Source organism: Orbicella faveolata, unplaced genomic scaffold, assembly GCF_042242905.1.
Source record: "Orbicella faveolata isolate gen_17 unplaced genomic scaffold, um_ofav_v1 contig_14, whole genome shotgun sequence".
Lineage (NCBI taxonomy): Eukaryota > Metazoa > Cnidaria > Anthozoa > Scleractinia > Merulinidae > Orbicella > Orbicella faveolata.
Genome location: NW_028301541.1, coordinates 2,097,501 through 2,111,793, shown reverse-complemented (window position 1 = coordinate 2,111,793; position 14,293 = coordinate 2,097,501). Strand labels below are relative to the sequence as shown.

Sequence of the window (14,293 nt, the reverse complement as noted above, 5' to 3'; positions counted from 1 at the left end):
CAAGATCCCGTATGTTGTGCGCCTTTTCTAGGCGGCCGAATTTTTGAAGAAAAATTAAAACAACAACAACAGCACTTGCTAAAGAGGCTGAATCGTTTTGAATTTGAGTATTTGCTGTAATAAAGTTTGAGATAACCGCAAATTTATCTATAAACGGAAATCTGGTACGTACGACTGACATAAGGCAGGGAGTAAAATTACATCGTGCAGGCCTGGATCGAGTTATAATTTTAACGAAAGCTCCTATTCTGAGCTTGAAACTAAAGTAGATCTAAATCACAGGAAATAAACGTTCCAATTATGGCTTGTTCAACAAATGTCGACAAATAACAGCTAATGGCAGGAGTAGGAAGTACTAAAAGCCAGCGAGGATAGTGGTAATCAGTCAATAAATAAACCTACACTGCAGGTTGTAAATAAACGTAAAGGAATTCAGAAATTAATTCCGTCAATAACTGTGTGAGACTTCTTCTGACTATTTCCTTAACTCGACACGCTTTGCTGGATGTGAAAATCTTCTGATATTTTCTTGAAGTTTCCAATTTCCGTGTCTCCCAGAGAAAAATGAAAAACTGAGAAATGAAACGAAAAGTGCACAACAACCACGCATTGAATGAGGCGCGTTTTTTTTCTTTTGTCAGCTTTCGACGTATGTGCATATGCGTAGCTCAAGGATCGGTTGAAGGGCATGCGAGCTATCATAGTATGCTATGCCAGTTGTATTTTAATGATATAGCAACACAGGGTGTACGCTTCGCTAGTTCCTGGCTGAATACTCAAAATGCCACACATAAGTCTGTACATAGCTTATTTCATTGCTTGTCCGTGGCTGACCTTGAGATCCAGTGAAGGTAAGTGAAAGAACAGTTTCTTGATACACAGTCTTAGCGGACGTAATTCGATGTATTTCATCGAGCCTATACTGCAGCAAGGTAGTCGGATTGCATTGGATGGCGTTTCGAAAGCCATCAAAATCATCTCCATTAACTTCGATGGACTGATTAGTAGCTCTTTATCACGTTCTATTCGGCCACGCTGTTATGTTACTATTAAGCAGTAAATACGGTATCAGTTTTGGACGAAACACATTCGTGGCAAACTGTCGTTGGTAACAATGGCAGCCGCTGTAAGGTCGGATACCACAAACAACACGAGGACGGATAAATCGATATCCAAAGCCGCAGTCACTGAGCTGTTGTTGTGTTTAACTGATCACAAAAGAAACTAGTATTACAATGTGGATTCATTCATTTAGTAGTGATTTTCTTTATCTCCGGTATTTCCGTTCTAATTTGAGACGTAACTTCGCTTTTGGATTACACCAACGTCGGTTTATTGTGGCAACAAAGTTCTGTGTTAGGGATATTGATGTCGTAGTTGTGATTGACCCAGAGTGTACTACGATTGGGACAGCTTTTGAAAAACAAGTTTTGTTCGTTCAGTTGTACCGAACACTCTTTATCATGTTTATGCTGTAATTGTCTGTCTGCATGCTGGGTTTATGTCACGTATGAAAGACACAGTCACGCTATATTTTGGAAAACACGAGACACCCCATTGAGGGTTTTTCGCCATATTGCCGGCAGTGAAAAGAAAGACAGAAACTGTGCAATAGTATTTGATGTCCTCTGTACCTTTTTCTCTGAAACCATCTCAAAGTTTCCCAGAAAATTTAAATATAATTATATATGTCCAAGAGACTATGATAATAGTCTGTAGTTTTATCTTTGTATTTGGTTCTCGTTAAACGCTGATCAACTCCACATCCCGGAATATTGAACTTGTTTATAAAGCCACCTTCATAAAAATATTTCACGACTATTAAACCTATCTTAAAAATTTAATAGTATAAGCGAAGACATTGAACGACATTCTTAATTGAAATGACGGTTAAACATTTACACGTGAAAGCTACTGATAGGAACGTTGCCTGTACATGTCGTACACGGGTGGAAAATGAATAAATTAGCAAGTTGTGTGCCAATATTGTTATTGTTATGTAAATTTTGACATGTCGCTGATGTCAGAGGACATCAAAACTTCGTTCAATATTTCACTTATAATATCCTTGATGTCCATCCAAAATTAATTCTTTTAGCAAAAGTCAAAGCCATCGATCTATTGTTTTAGAGGTCGCGGTGGCAAATAGTGCACTCGGTTTGACTGTACTCTCACAAAACAAGTCGCAATTATGGCTCACACAGGATCTAGTCTATATTAACTGAATTAAAGCTAAACTTGTGTCTAACTCTCCTAGATAAAATGAACATGAGAAATAAAAGCAATTATTAGCAGTTTACAGGGGTTGTAGCAGAGCAATGAGCGTTTGCTGACGTTTGCAGGGAATATTGGTCTTTCGCAAAACGAAACGTCCGAACCTGTATTCAAAGAAAAGAAAAAGACGGCTCTTACATAATAATAATAATAATAATAATAATAATAATAATAATAATAATAATAATAATAATAATAATAATAATAATAGCAAACTTTATTGAGCACTTTTCATACAAACTTGAATCTTACATGTATCTGGTAAAAAATTCAGAAATTCTGTTGTTCCTTAAGTTTTCGGTAATTATAATAGTAATAATAATATCAAAATAATAATTTATTATCATCATCGTCATATCATATATGTCATGATATCATGGTTACTACAACTAATGCTAATACTACTACTACTACTACTACTACTACTACTACTTTTTTTTTTTTTTTTATAAATAAGGTATATACAAGGTAAAAGTAAGTAAAAAAAATAAACTATTAAAACCTATTTCAACAGTGTTTACATAATGGCTCCCTCCTGGGTTTCAACGTCAATATCGGTATATTACAAGGTAAAAGTAAATAAAAGAAATAAACTATTAAAACCTATTTCAACAGTGTTTACATAATGGCTCCCTCCTGGGTTTCAACGTCAATATCAATGTTCTTAAAGTCACAAAAGGCTTTCCTTCTAGCTCTTGAACCTCTTAGGCAGATTAGTGCGGATCTTAGTAAAGCGAAGGATGTCCTTGCTCTTATCCAGGAGATTGTTTTAGCATAATGTTCTCCTTTCTTGATGGAGATCAGCTGCGCCAGTCTGGAATGGTATTGCAGGCACTCGTTTCCCATGCCGCCTGTTGACGTGAAAATAAGGGGTGTAAAAGTTCCTTGTTCGATATCCAAAACCCTCCTCGCGTAAAGACGCTTCTTCTCGTTCTCATGATTGCGGTATATCTGTTGGAGCTCTAGGTCCCTATACGAATCAGCATTAGGGTGACAAACCCTCACGTCAAAGAATGCTGATCGTTGGTTCTCCCAGAACCCGCGCGCATGAATATCTAATCTCGCATCTGGAGCTCGATTAGAACCTCTTCCCAGCTGTTCACCCGAGATGTCTTGCAGGACAGGCTCAATCTCAACATCGGTACAAACCATATTCAGGAGTTCGGCTTCCAAGTCCCTCAGCTCATTGTGACGTTGGGTAACGAACCCACCTCTCTTGCATATCATTGCGTGGTCCACTGTAAAAGCATCACCGCATACACAGGTGGAGGGGATATCATCGACCGGCCAATCGTAGCGCAGTTTGATTGCATCGCGGAACTCTCTCTTATTTAGATTGAAACCCATTTCGCGAAGGGGGAGTACCGTCAGCCAAACAGGTGACCCTTTTTCCGCAGCAAGGTCAAGTGCCCGTTGGACTTTCTGTGGGGCTACCCCTCTGATATGCTCTGCCCTGTCTTGGAGCACCGTTGCTCTCTCACTCCTCATTGCCTGTTGTAGTGGCTTGACCAAAGAATCATCCGGCATCTGATGGGATTGAGCCACGATCTGTTGGACCAGCGGGATGGTAACTTTGACGGAGGAGGATTGCTCAAGATTTGCGTCAAGACACGGGTTTGTCATGCCAAGCCCCCCTAGACGGACTGGCAGTGCTAGAATGTCCCTGTCCAGCCGAGTGCACCTATGCTCCGTAATTGCAGGGATGAGCACCTTAGATATGGCATTCTCCAAAGGCTCCAATAATAATAATAATAATAATAATAATAATAATAATAATAATAATAACATTTCTAAAGCGCCCTTTCCCAAGGGTCCAAAGGCGCTGTTTACAAGGTTAAAAATTCATATTACGAAAAGAAGTAAAAAGCTAGAAGATAAATAAAAATAAATAACTACAATAAAATTTTCAGTTTAAAAAGGCACGCTTAAAAAAAACTTACAAAATGTACAAGGTATCTGATTTTTGCCGTTTAGAGAAACAAAATCAATTTGTCAGTTTGTAATTCCCGATCCATTACAGCTTCGATTCCAGTGCTTTTCCCTTAAGAAGATTTACAATGGTAAAACCTGGAATCCCTGTTGTTCAAAATGTTGTTCTCCTTTAGGAATAACAATTACTCTTCCGCCATTTTTCTACCAACCTATCATTTTGAGGTAAAGTTCAGTCTAAAGATGATTTCGTATGTTTTAAATCGCCATCTAATATGTCAGTAACATGTTTGCTGAATCGTGCCTGGTTTTCTCTTGGAAAAGTAGCTGTACATCTCACAAACAACACGTGAACCTCAGGAATGTGAATCACTGCCTAATGGCGAAGACGGGCGACCAGTGCTGACTTTCGCGTGATCCCATCGAGCAGTGCTTCTATGACTCTTCATGAGTTTATCGTATTGAACTTTCTTATCATTAGTTAATGTTAAAATATTGCAGCTCTCGTCAGACAACGGGGTCAAAGTTGCGAAAGAGAGTTATTTGAAGATAGATTTGGAGAGGTTTCTGTTGTTGTGACAGAGCTAGCTTGTTTGAGTGCGTTGTTTTCTACAGAATGTCTCCTAAACAAAACGAACTTTCCTACATTTACACCCAAAAACTTGCACGCGCAGCTCAGTCACGCAGGCCGCAGTCCCCAGCGGCCTCGCCTTGCAAGGGATATAATAAAACCAATAGGCCGCCTTTTCACGTTTTCTGACGCCATCTTGTTTGGAGAGAGGGGGGGGGGGGGGGGGGGAACACGGCGAAAATTACAGTAAATGTACAGGGGAAAAGGCGAAGCTAATGTCTAAAAACTCACGGAAAATTCGAGTTCTGAAGTATTTATGAATTAAAAACTAAAGATGCTTGGTAAAAGAATTTACTGATCGCATTTGAGGGAAATAGTCTCACTAGAAAAGCCACAATTAAGGTTTTCATTTTCCCATACATTTGTCCGTAAAACCGAGTCACAATTCGCGAGAAAATTTAGAGACATTTGTATGAAAAATCAAAAGTGCAATTCCTCGCCTCACAGCAAATTTATGTTCTTCAAATTTGACCAAAAAAAGCCTTCTGCTAGGTATTGTTTTCTCGTAACTTATAAAATACTCAGAAGGTCAATCACTCTCAAGTTATTGGGCGTCAAACTGCCTAAGCTAGATGGCATCAGAAACCGAGAAAAGGCCTATTCAAGATTTATTTTACTAAAAAGTCTGTTTCCTTTCATTAACTTAGCTGTGACCACGCTAACATGGCCAGAGGGAACATACGGTTTACCTAAAGCAAACGTTGGTTGTCCTTTGTCAACAAATTTTAAATGGGCCACAGGGTGGAGGTTTGAGGACACCGAGGATACAGATCCAAGAAATATCAAATCTTCAAGTTTTCATTTAGATACGATTGTAGGCTTAGATGTCAACAGGACTTTCTGCATTAAGATCAACGACACCAAGTCTGTCGAGTGGCCAAAAGGTTAGTAACTATGTAACTATGGTAACTAAGGTAAACCATTGTCACCGTAAATATAGCAAGTAAATACATACTACAAACATACACTTTATTATAACTCGAAGTACCAAAGTAGCTCCATTGAGCTAATATCTTCGAGAAAGAAAAATTCATAAATCAATTAAAGTATTACAATACATAATTAGAACGCTAAAATACTAAAAGTTCATTTTCTTCATGACTATCTTGAAATCTTTTAGTGATGTCGTTGTTCTCATGCTGCCTGGTAGCGAGTTCCACATTTTTGCAGCTTGCTATCCGATACACTCGAGTCCATAATTTGTAGTTCTTTGTATAGGTTAAGTCAGTATGTCATTTCCCAGGGGAAGATAAGAAAATTGGGTAGAAGGTTGCAAAGCTGAGGGAAAGAGGACGCTCTATTCTTTAGGCCGGGAACATTTTAAACGTTCCATGGAGAACGATGTCTTCAAATTGACTTCATGTTATGTCATTTCTCGGATAGTTCTTAAACATAAGACACAGATGCTGAAAAAATTGTTTAAGTATGATAAGACTTCCAAAGTCATTAGTACGCCAGGATCAATGTATTGCATCGTATCACAGACTCAACTTTTCTGATAGCTTTTGAGCAAGAACAAAATAGAGCGAGAATTCCGAAAGTTGACAGTCATATCCTGTTTCCAAGCAACGTCTACTGAAAATAGCGCAGTGGGCTACAGTGACAATGAAACAAGAACTATCTGCTTCTCACAAGAAGTAAAGACAACAAGCTAAGTATTGCAATTTTTAACTTGACGTGTTTGGTTATTTATTTCAGGTCAATATTGTATCTTCAAGAAAGGTAATTGCCCCAAAGGACTCAAAGAAGGTTACATACACTGGGACGATGAAACAGATAAGAACATGAACGACAAAGGAGGAACACTTCCTGATGGCATATACGACGAGGATACCCTGATCTACTATTGTTGTAGAACGGACGGAGACAAATTTAAGCCTATGTCCCTCCCCCTAATAAGTCCTTTTTACCTCAAGGCATATCGCTCGCGTGAGTGCCAGCGCGTGCAAGGAGCGATCTCAACTGAGGAGTATATACGTTTCGACAATGAAGATCGCTTTAACAAAGACAAAGAGAATGGAAGTTATCCGTACGGAGGAGGAATTAATAATCACAATATCACCTACTGTTATTATAAGAGTAAGTTTTGTAATCTATAATTAAGGATTAGAAATCGTGCTCGGTGTTTCTATCGAGTTTTAGTATAAATCTACTAGCGTTCTATCACGAATGCTGTTCTCTGATTGGCTACGCTACTCACTATCTATTCTGTGATAGATAGTGAGTAGCCCGGCAGTGTGCAGTTATTACCAAAATAACGGACGCTTCTTTGCGTTTTCGAAGTATCTGCGAATGAGGATTTAGATAGAGTTTTGAATGACCAGTTGATTTATACTAAACCAATAAGATTATTCGCTCTCGATTTCTATGCGTGATAGTTGACTCGGGCTGCGCCCTCGTCAACTACCACGCGATAGAATCTCGACCTCGTAATCTAATTGTTAAATGGAAACACGATTTTAGACCAGTCAGAGCGCGTATTATCTTTGGTTTGTTTTCTAAATTAAGTATATAGCACAAAAGCGCGCAATATCTATCGATCCTCATCAATAAGTGACGCATTGTAGCTCTCCAAGAGTTTCCAAACAAACTAGGCTCGATTTTCACCGCTCTCTCCCAACAGGTTTACGTGCCCTTCCGAGAAGAGAGTTCGGGGAGGAGCGCGGGCTCCTTTCCCGGACAGCAGCTGGTAATCGAGCCTACAAACGACATTATCCAATCAAAATGTAATGCGAGCTCGTAAAGTTTATACAACCGGTTGTCGTCACCGTCACATGTTTATGTTGCTTAGGAACTGCTCTGACCAAAACAACCGGCTCGGCTGATTTTCTGAGACGGGATTCTCACAGTATTAACTGCTGCGGCAAGGATTCTCGAGCGAGGACTGGTGCATGAACCAGCGCAGACTCGTTCTCAGGGCCTTCTTAATTTGTAGTTTCAGAAAAGAAGATTGAACCTGAGAATGAAAGAGTATGTGGAGAGAGGTGCTGGCCCCTAACGCGCTCTTTCATACATTTTTTTCTCTAACAAAATTGTCTAAAGGAAATACGCGCGCTCGATTTCTATCGCGTCATAGTTGACGAGGGCGCAGCCCGAGTCAACTATCACGCGATAGAAATCTCGGGCTCATAATCTAATTGTTTAATAGAAACACGGTACATGTTTTCTATTACTTGATTAACATTTCGTATCATTAACGGGGATAGAAATTAGCTGGCAGTCCAAATAGCACAAAATCCTGAAACCATCCTCATCTAGTCTACTTCTCACAGGTATATGAGAAGATTATTTGCTGTTTTTCTTGTTTTTGCCAGGTTGCCTCTACACATACAGCTTGGATAATAGCGAAAATGCAACAGAGTTCATCTCTCCGAAGTTTTTCGGTGAGGGATTCCCGTATTCGCAGAAGTGCAAGTGGCGATTTGTTGTTCCGCAGAACAGCAAAATCCAAATTGATTTTCTTGAAGCAAACCTTGAGGGAGATGACACGATTGACATTCACAATGGGTGGAACAGTGGCTCATTAGTTGGTAACATTAAATCCACAAAAAAGCCAGAGACTGGTGGCTACTCGTCCCAGGGCACTGTTATTACTCTAGAGTTCGAATCAAAGGCACCCGGTCCTTCACGAAAACGTTCCCGCGGCTTCCGTGGAACCTTCAAAGTCATTGGTAGTAAAGGTCAGTTTCACGTTTGGTAAGATAACTATCGTATGGCCTCGCTGGGCAGGCATCACGACGTTTTAGACGTTTTTGAGAAAACTGTTATTAGTGTAGGCGCGCGCGTTTTTATATTAAGAATTGCCTCCGGTTCTTGATCAGTTACATCACGGGGGTATGATTCCAACTCATTGACAGAAACTCTTTTCTCAAGATGCAAATGTTAGAAACGCTGGTTACATTTGTGAATTTAACAGTTGCTGTTAGATTAGTGAGTCATTCAGATTTAGTATTTCGCTGATTAAGGCCCAGGCGTGCATTTGACTCCTCTGTTAAAAGGGTGCAACTTTTTAGGCCCTTGTGCCAAAGATGACTTTTGCACATTCAATTTGTCGCGCGCACAACCAAATTTCTTCTTGCTCTTTTTGTCGCGTCACGCTCGCGGACTAAGGAAAAATCGTAGTTGCAATTATCGTTTTTGCCAGATTTCCTTGGAGCAAAGCTTCAGAATTTTATTGTCCAATCAGAAATCTGTCACGCCAGCATTGTCCAATCTGAAATCTGTCATGTCAACATTGTCCAGTCTGAAATCTGTCACGTCAACATGTCACCGTCAGAAGTGTAGCCATCAGTAGTGTGACATGTTGTTCAGCAAACTCCCTGCCGAATACTACAGGCTCATTATTTCTTGGAGGCGGGATTTATAACCGAATTGTACGCCATACTGATTCGTAAAGCAACTGAAATTTGCTTTCCACTCACGTCTTATTAAATTTACCATCACACTTGTATTTTAGAAGTGGGTCCCGCCTGGCCAAAAGGTACATACGGTCTGCCTCGCCCCCGTCTTGGCTGCCCTCTGTCAAACGCACCCGATTGGAAAACTGGTTGGAGATTCCAAGACACCGAAGATAGCAATCCCAACAACAAAAAATCCGACAGCTTTCATATGGATACTGTGGTCGATAAGAGTGCCATAAACAAAACTTTCTGTATCACTACCCAGAAAGAGGGACCGGTGTGGCCAGAAGGTGAATATTAAATTAGCCTATTAGCAGGCTTCGGCTGGAAGGGTCTGATTGCGACTGAAAGGGCCGAGTAGGAACTGGTTACGAGTGAATTGGCCGAGGGAGGATGGGTACTCTTTCTTCTCGCTTTCTCTTTGCCCCTCTTTGATTAGAGAACCTGTCCACAGACTAATGTTAAATAATTTACAGATGTTGCAATCATAGCTAAGCCAAGTAAGATTTGGTTCAGTTTTGAAGCCGTTTCGTTCATGGTAAATAATTACTCTATCAAAAGCCTGTTCAAAACTCTTATGAACAGCGATTCGTACGTATACAATCTGCAAAATATACCACACACCAAAGCCTTCCCTTATTACACACTTAGTGGTCCGATAATTTGTTCCTTAGAACATGATCGACGCAATTTTGCAACTTCGTTCCCAGGGTCTATCTCCTCTTGGAATGAGGTTAGCAATTTTGTGGTAAAATATGCCTTGAATGTACAACAAGTCGTTTTCGTAACTGCGCATTTCCACAAAAGCGTTTGACTATCATACAATAGATGTGCTCACTTTTGGTTTCTTTTTGTGAGGTCAATACTGCATCTACAAGAAAGGCGCTTGTCCTGAAGGATTCTCAGAGGGGTATATATTCTTCGACGATGAAAACCACAAAAATCTAAACAAGAAAGGAGGTGCACTTCCTGACGGCGTATACAACAAAGATACAAATATATCCTACTGCTGTCGAACAGATGGGGACAAAATGAAACCCATCACCCTTCCTGTGGTGAGTCCTTTTTACCTGATGGCTTACAACACGTCTGAATGTCAGCGCGTCAAGGGAAGTCTCGCTACAGAGGAGTTCATACGACATGACAATGAAGACACGAACAATAGAGACTCCATGAACGGAACTCATCCGTTCGAAAAAGGAAAGTCAAAAATTACAATTATGTACTGTTATTATGAAGGTAAGTACAGCCACAGATCTAAAACTGTTAAATTAAAGTGAGTTTTAAATGCCTGTGGTATAACCAATACAAATCGCATTTATCCAGCATCTGACCAATCACAGCAAAGGCGAAAAGCCGTAATGAACCAATCGCAAGAAGCAACAATACTAAGCGTGGGAAAAGATGTAACTGGCGTCAAGCGCGGGGGAAACATGTAACGACGTCAAGCGCGGGAAAACGCATGCGACGCAAGTGTCACGATTGGCTTTGGGTTTTCCCTGATTGCGGATTGAAAAAAAAGTATTTGTGTTTGATTTGTTATATTAGGCCAAACTGCACGAGTTTTCAGTCAATTTAAACCCTAGCAAACGTATTGTCTCGCACCACCAAGGAGATGTACACGAATTGTTCTAGGGATTAAAAGTTAGATATAGGGAGGGAGGATTTTGGAAATGTTTACGTCTATTCTGAGACTCCGCTTTGTCTCTCGAGCAGCCTGTCACTTCACCATCGGTGAGAAATCTCAAGAGTTTACGTCACCAAACTACCTCACAGATGGCTACCCCAACTCTCAGTTCTGTTCATGGCGGATCCTGGTGGAAAAGAAAACCCCGCCAACGGAACAGATTCTAATCAAGTTCCCTGAGTTCCACTTACAAAAGGGTAAAGATGGAGATAAAGTGAGGATCTACAGTGGATGGGACGATAGAGCACCTCTCCTCGCGGAATTCAATGGGAATAGTCCCCCCCCTGCCAAGGGTGTGGCATCGAAAAACCACGTGGTGTACGTTGTGTTTACATCTGATTCACAAGGCAAATCGAAAGGCTTTAGAGGACTCTTCCTCAATCAAAGTAAGTGATGAAAGAGTATTGTTAACAAGCAAAGTCAGCAAACACTGGAAGAAGCAAGTGAATAGCGACAGCATTTACCAACATACCAGGCCAGCGGCTTAGTTTTGTCTGCTAATTTATGGTTTACCTGCCAAGTGCCCACGCGTAAGGTTGTAACTAATATTAACTACTGTTAACTAACTGTTTTTAGTAATGTTTACACAAAATTATCATAAGATTTAGCGCATTTCTAAGTCAGATAAGTAAAGTAATATAAACAATGTAATGTAGGAGTTCTTAAGGTAGTGAAGCGTAGCATAGTGTTAGATGGGATAGGGTCGATAGGGTAGGGTAGAGTGGTGTAAGTAAGGGTAGGGTAGGGTAGGGCAGTCTAGGGTAGGGTAGGGCAGGGTAGGATAATATAGGGTCGGGCAGGGTGGGGTCAGGCAGGATAAGGTAGGGTAGGGTACAGGGTGGGGTCATGCACATGTCGTTTTTTGCTAATGTAAGGGAATGTCATGTTGAGGTGCCACCAATAACCCAGGAGAAGAAGAATCTAACGCTCATGTTTTGAAATCTGATTTGCAGAGTACAATGACGACTCTGTGCCAAAAAAGCCGATAACACTTCCTGTTGAAACAACTCAGCCAACTACAGGTGAAAACTATATATGTGTTCTTTCATCTTTCACATCAGAATAAGCAGATAGCATGCATATATTCAACAATTATTCCACGAGCGTGCGTTGGATGTGAGATGAAATATAGAAAAACTCCACTAAAATAAAAATAAAAACGTCCCCTAAAATCACTCCTACTCTTACCATATTTGTAGAGCATGGTATAATGGCTCATAACCCATGATGGCTAAGCCAATGAAAACTCTCGTATTGCATTATCCAACGATCCAGTTTTCAATAACTGGTGATAGTTAGAAGCCCTAAAACATCTTGAGAAACACGTGTCTATGACTGATTATAAGATCTTAGTTGTTTTTAGGAGCTTATAAGTAAATACATAAGAATAAAAATATAAAAAATATGTCCATCTGGTTCCCGTCTTAGTTATATCAAGATTTAGTATATACCACACAAGTGAATTGTGCTTTTCGCGCGCTCTGATTGGTTAACTCGGAGGTGATTAGCAAGTACTATTCACCTCCGAGCAGCCGCCGCGAGAGATTTTAAAATTTCCGACCGCTTGTCACACATTAAATAACGTTTTGGTCCGGTAATTATTCAGCTTGTTTGGTATATACTAAAACAATTATTCACCTCAGTGTCGGTGAACGTGATGAATATTTACCTCCACTTCGGTGAATAATTGTTTATTATTAACTGTACTCCGTAGAGGACAAATAACGCGAGACGCATAAAATATGCCGTGGTACCACACACTATAAAATGTGTAATACGATCTATGTATTTCTTATTTTGTTCCATCATAGTAAATACGAGCAAAATATCAACAGCGAACAACACAGCACCCACAGCCGGTGAGTTTTGTTTCTTTGTAGACAACTGACAGGCACGCAATGCGTAAACAGTCGTACAAGTACATATGCTGAAAAATCAAATGAACTGATACGCACCAGATGGAAGGAATTTCCAGGGATCAGAACGTTGTTTTCTCATGAGCAAGAATTTTATGTCTCAAGTCAAGTTATAAAAAAGTTTCAGGAGAGAAAAAAAGGGCAAAATGTTGAAGTAAAGTGCTCCATCAAATAATAGTGGTTTTCAATTAATTGAAATCTTATCTATCTTATTTAACCATATCATGCTAAGCCAATCAGATCTCAAAGGAAAACTTTGCTTCGCTTCTCGGGCAAATATTTGTTTTAAGAACCTCAAATTTCTGCGGGGCAACTATCAGCTGATAGTTCTTCGACAGAAACACTCTATTGTTTAAATAGAAATCTTCAGTCATAATCTAATTGTTTAACAGGGGCGTGTAAACGCATAACTTAAGGCAACGAAAAATTGGTTACTTTTGAAAGACACGCGAAACTGTCCTATTTTTTTTTATATTTTACCAAAGGCAAAAAAACTGGCGCCAAGTCCAAGTCCTCCGCTCCTGTCGGCGTTATAATTCCTGTAGTAATCGCAGTTGTGATCGTGGGTGCAATGGTCTCTGTGTACTGCATAAGACGGAAAAGAATGGAAGAGAGAGTTCGGAGAACATTAAGCCAGAGCAAGTTGGTAACAGTTAGCAACGATAGCTACACTTATCGGGACCTAGATACACAAGACGACGGCTTTACGGAAGAAATACAAGACATTTTCCCTTCATCCTAACTTATCTTTTGATCAGTTAAGTAAACCAGATTGAAAAAAACTGGACATAGTCATTTGAATTGCATAATCTTATGGGAGCCTGGGAATAGTTGAGCCTGCAGTTCTTAGGACGTTGCTAAGAAACACGACGTAGTTGGCGCGGGAAATATTTGAGGTTGTTGTGTTATTTGATTGGCATGTATTTGATTGGCATGTATTTGATTGGCATGTAAGGATCAAGAAGACTTCGAATGCTTCACGGAAGATTTGCGGCATTTACAGCAAATTGGACCTCGACCTAGGACGCTAGAAAGCTCAATATTAGAACCACTTCGCGAACTAAACTGAAACAGTTCATGTTAATGAATCAATGTGACTAGATTTGCCTGTTTTGAATAGGACTTCGTTTGCTTCGTTTAAATCTTAGTCGAAAAGAATAAATTTCCAGGACAATGTAAAGATCAATGTTAGGAATAGTTTTATATTCATTCCCTATTGCTTCTGTGATAAATGACTTGAGTCAAGACTTTCCTTTCTCACAGTATAGCTAGGAAGAAAAGGCACCGCATCCAGGCTTTTCCACAAATACCACGTAACATCGCCTTAATATCTTTTCAGAAATTCTCAAAAATCTTCTAAATATCACAAAATATTTTCTAAATATCTCGAAAAACCCTCTAAAGATCTCTAATTTTGTCTCAAAAATGCACTGATGTTAAATCAGTGAGGAAGAAG

The 14,293-nt window shown here is 39.9% G+C and overlaps 2 protein-coding genes across 2 annotated transcripts in view; one reads left to right on the top strand and one right to left on the bottom strand.

Moving 5' to 3' along the window:
• Positions 1-630: 630 nt before the first annotated feature.
• The window catches only part of LOC110055670 (uncharacterized), a 14,373-nt gene continuing 710 nt past the window's right edge, over positions 631-14,293 (top strand). The window contains exons 1-10 of the mRNA XM_020762055.2: positions 631-851; positions 5,482-5,718; positions 6,533-6,913; positions 8,149-8,514; positions 9,291-9,524; positions 10,093-10,473; positions 10,951-11,307; positions 11,875-11,943; positions 12,733-12,780; positions 13,323-14,293. The exon at positions 13,323-14,293 is cut by the window's right edge and continues 710 nt beyond it. Of these exons, the coding sequence (XP_020617714.2) occupies positions 782-851; positions 5,482-5,718; positions 6,533-6,913; positions 8,149-8,514; positions 9,291-9,524; positions 10,093-10,473; positions 10,951-11,307; positions 11,875-11,943; positions 12,733-12,780; positions 13,323-13,579 (2,400 nt within the window). The 5' untranslated portion in view covers positions 631-781 and the 3' untranslated portion in view covers positions 13,580-14,293. The remainder of the gene's footprint in view (positions 852-5,481; positions 5,719-6,532; positions 6,914-8,148; positions 8,515-9,290; positions 9,525-10,092; positions 10,474-10,950; positions 11,308-11,874; positions 11,944-12,732; positions 12,781-13,322) is intronic.
• On the bottom strand, positions 2,459-4,049 carry LOC149113618 (uncharacterized). Its single transcript, XM_089286169.1, has one exon. The coding sequence runs from the start codon at positions 3,895-3,897 to the stop codon at positions 2,893-2,895; it is 1,005 nt and encodes a 334-aa protein (XP_089142295.1). The 5' UTR covers positions 3,898-4,049; the 3' UTR covers positions 2,459-2,892.

Bases quoted from the DNA above. Each gene is read 5' to 3' on its own strand.
- LOC149113618 (XM_089286169.1), bottom strand. From the start codon at position 3,897: ATGACAAACCCGTGTCTTGACGCAAATCTTGAGCAATCCTCCTCCGTC.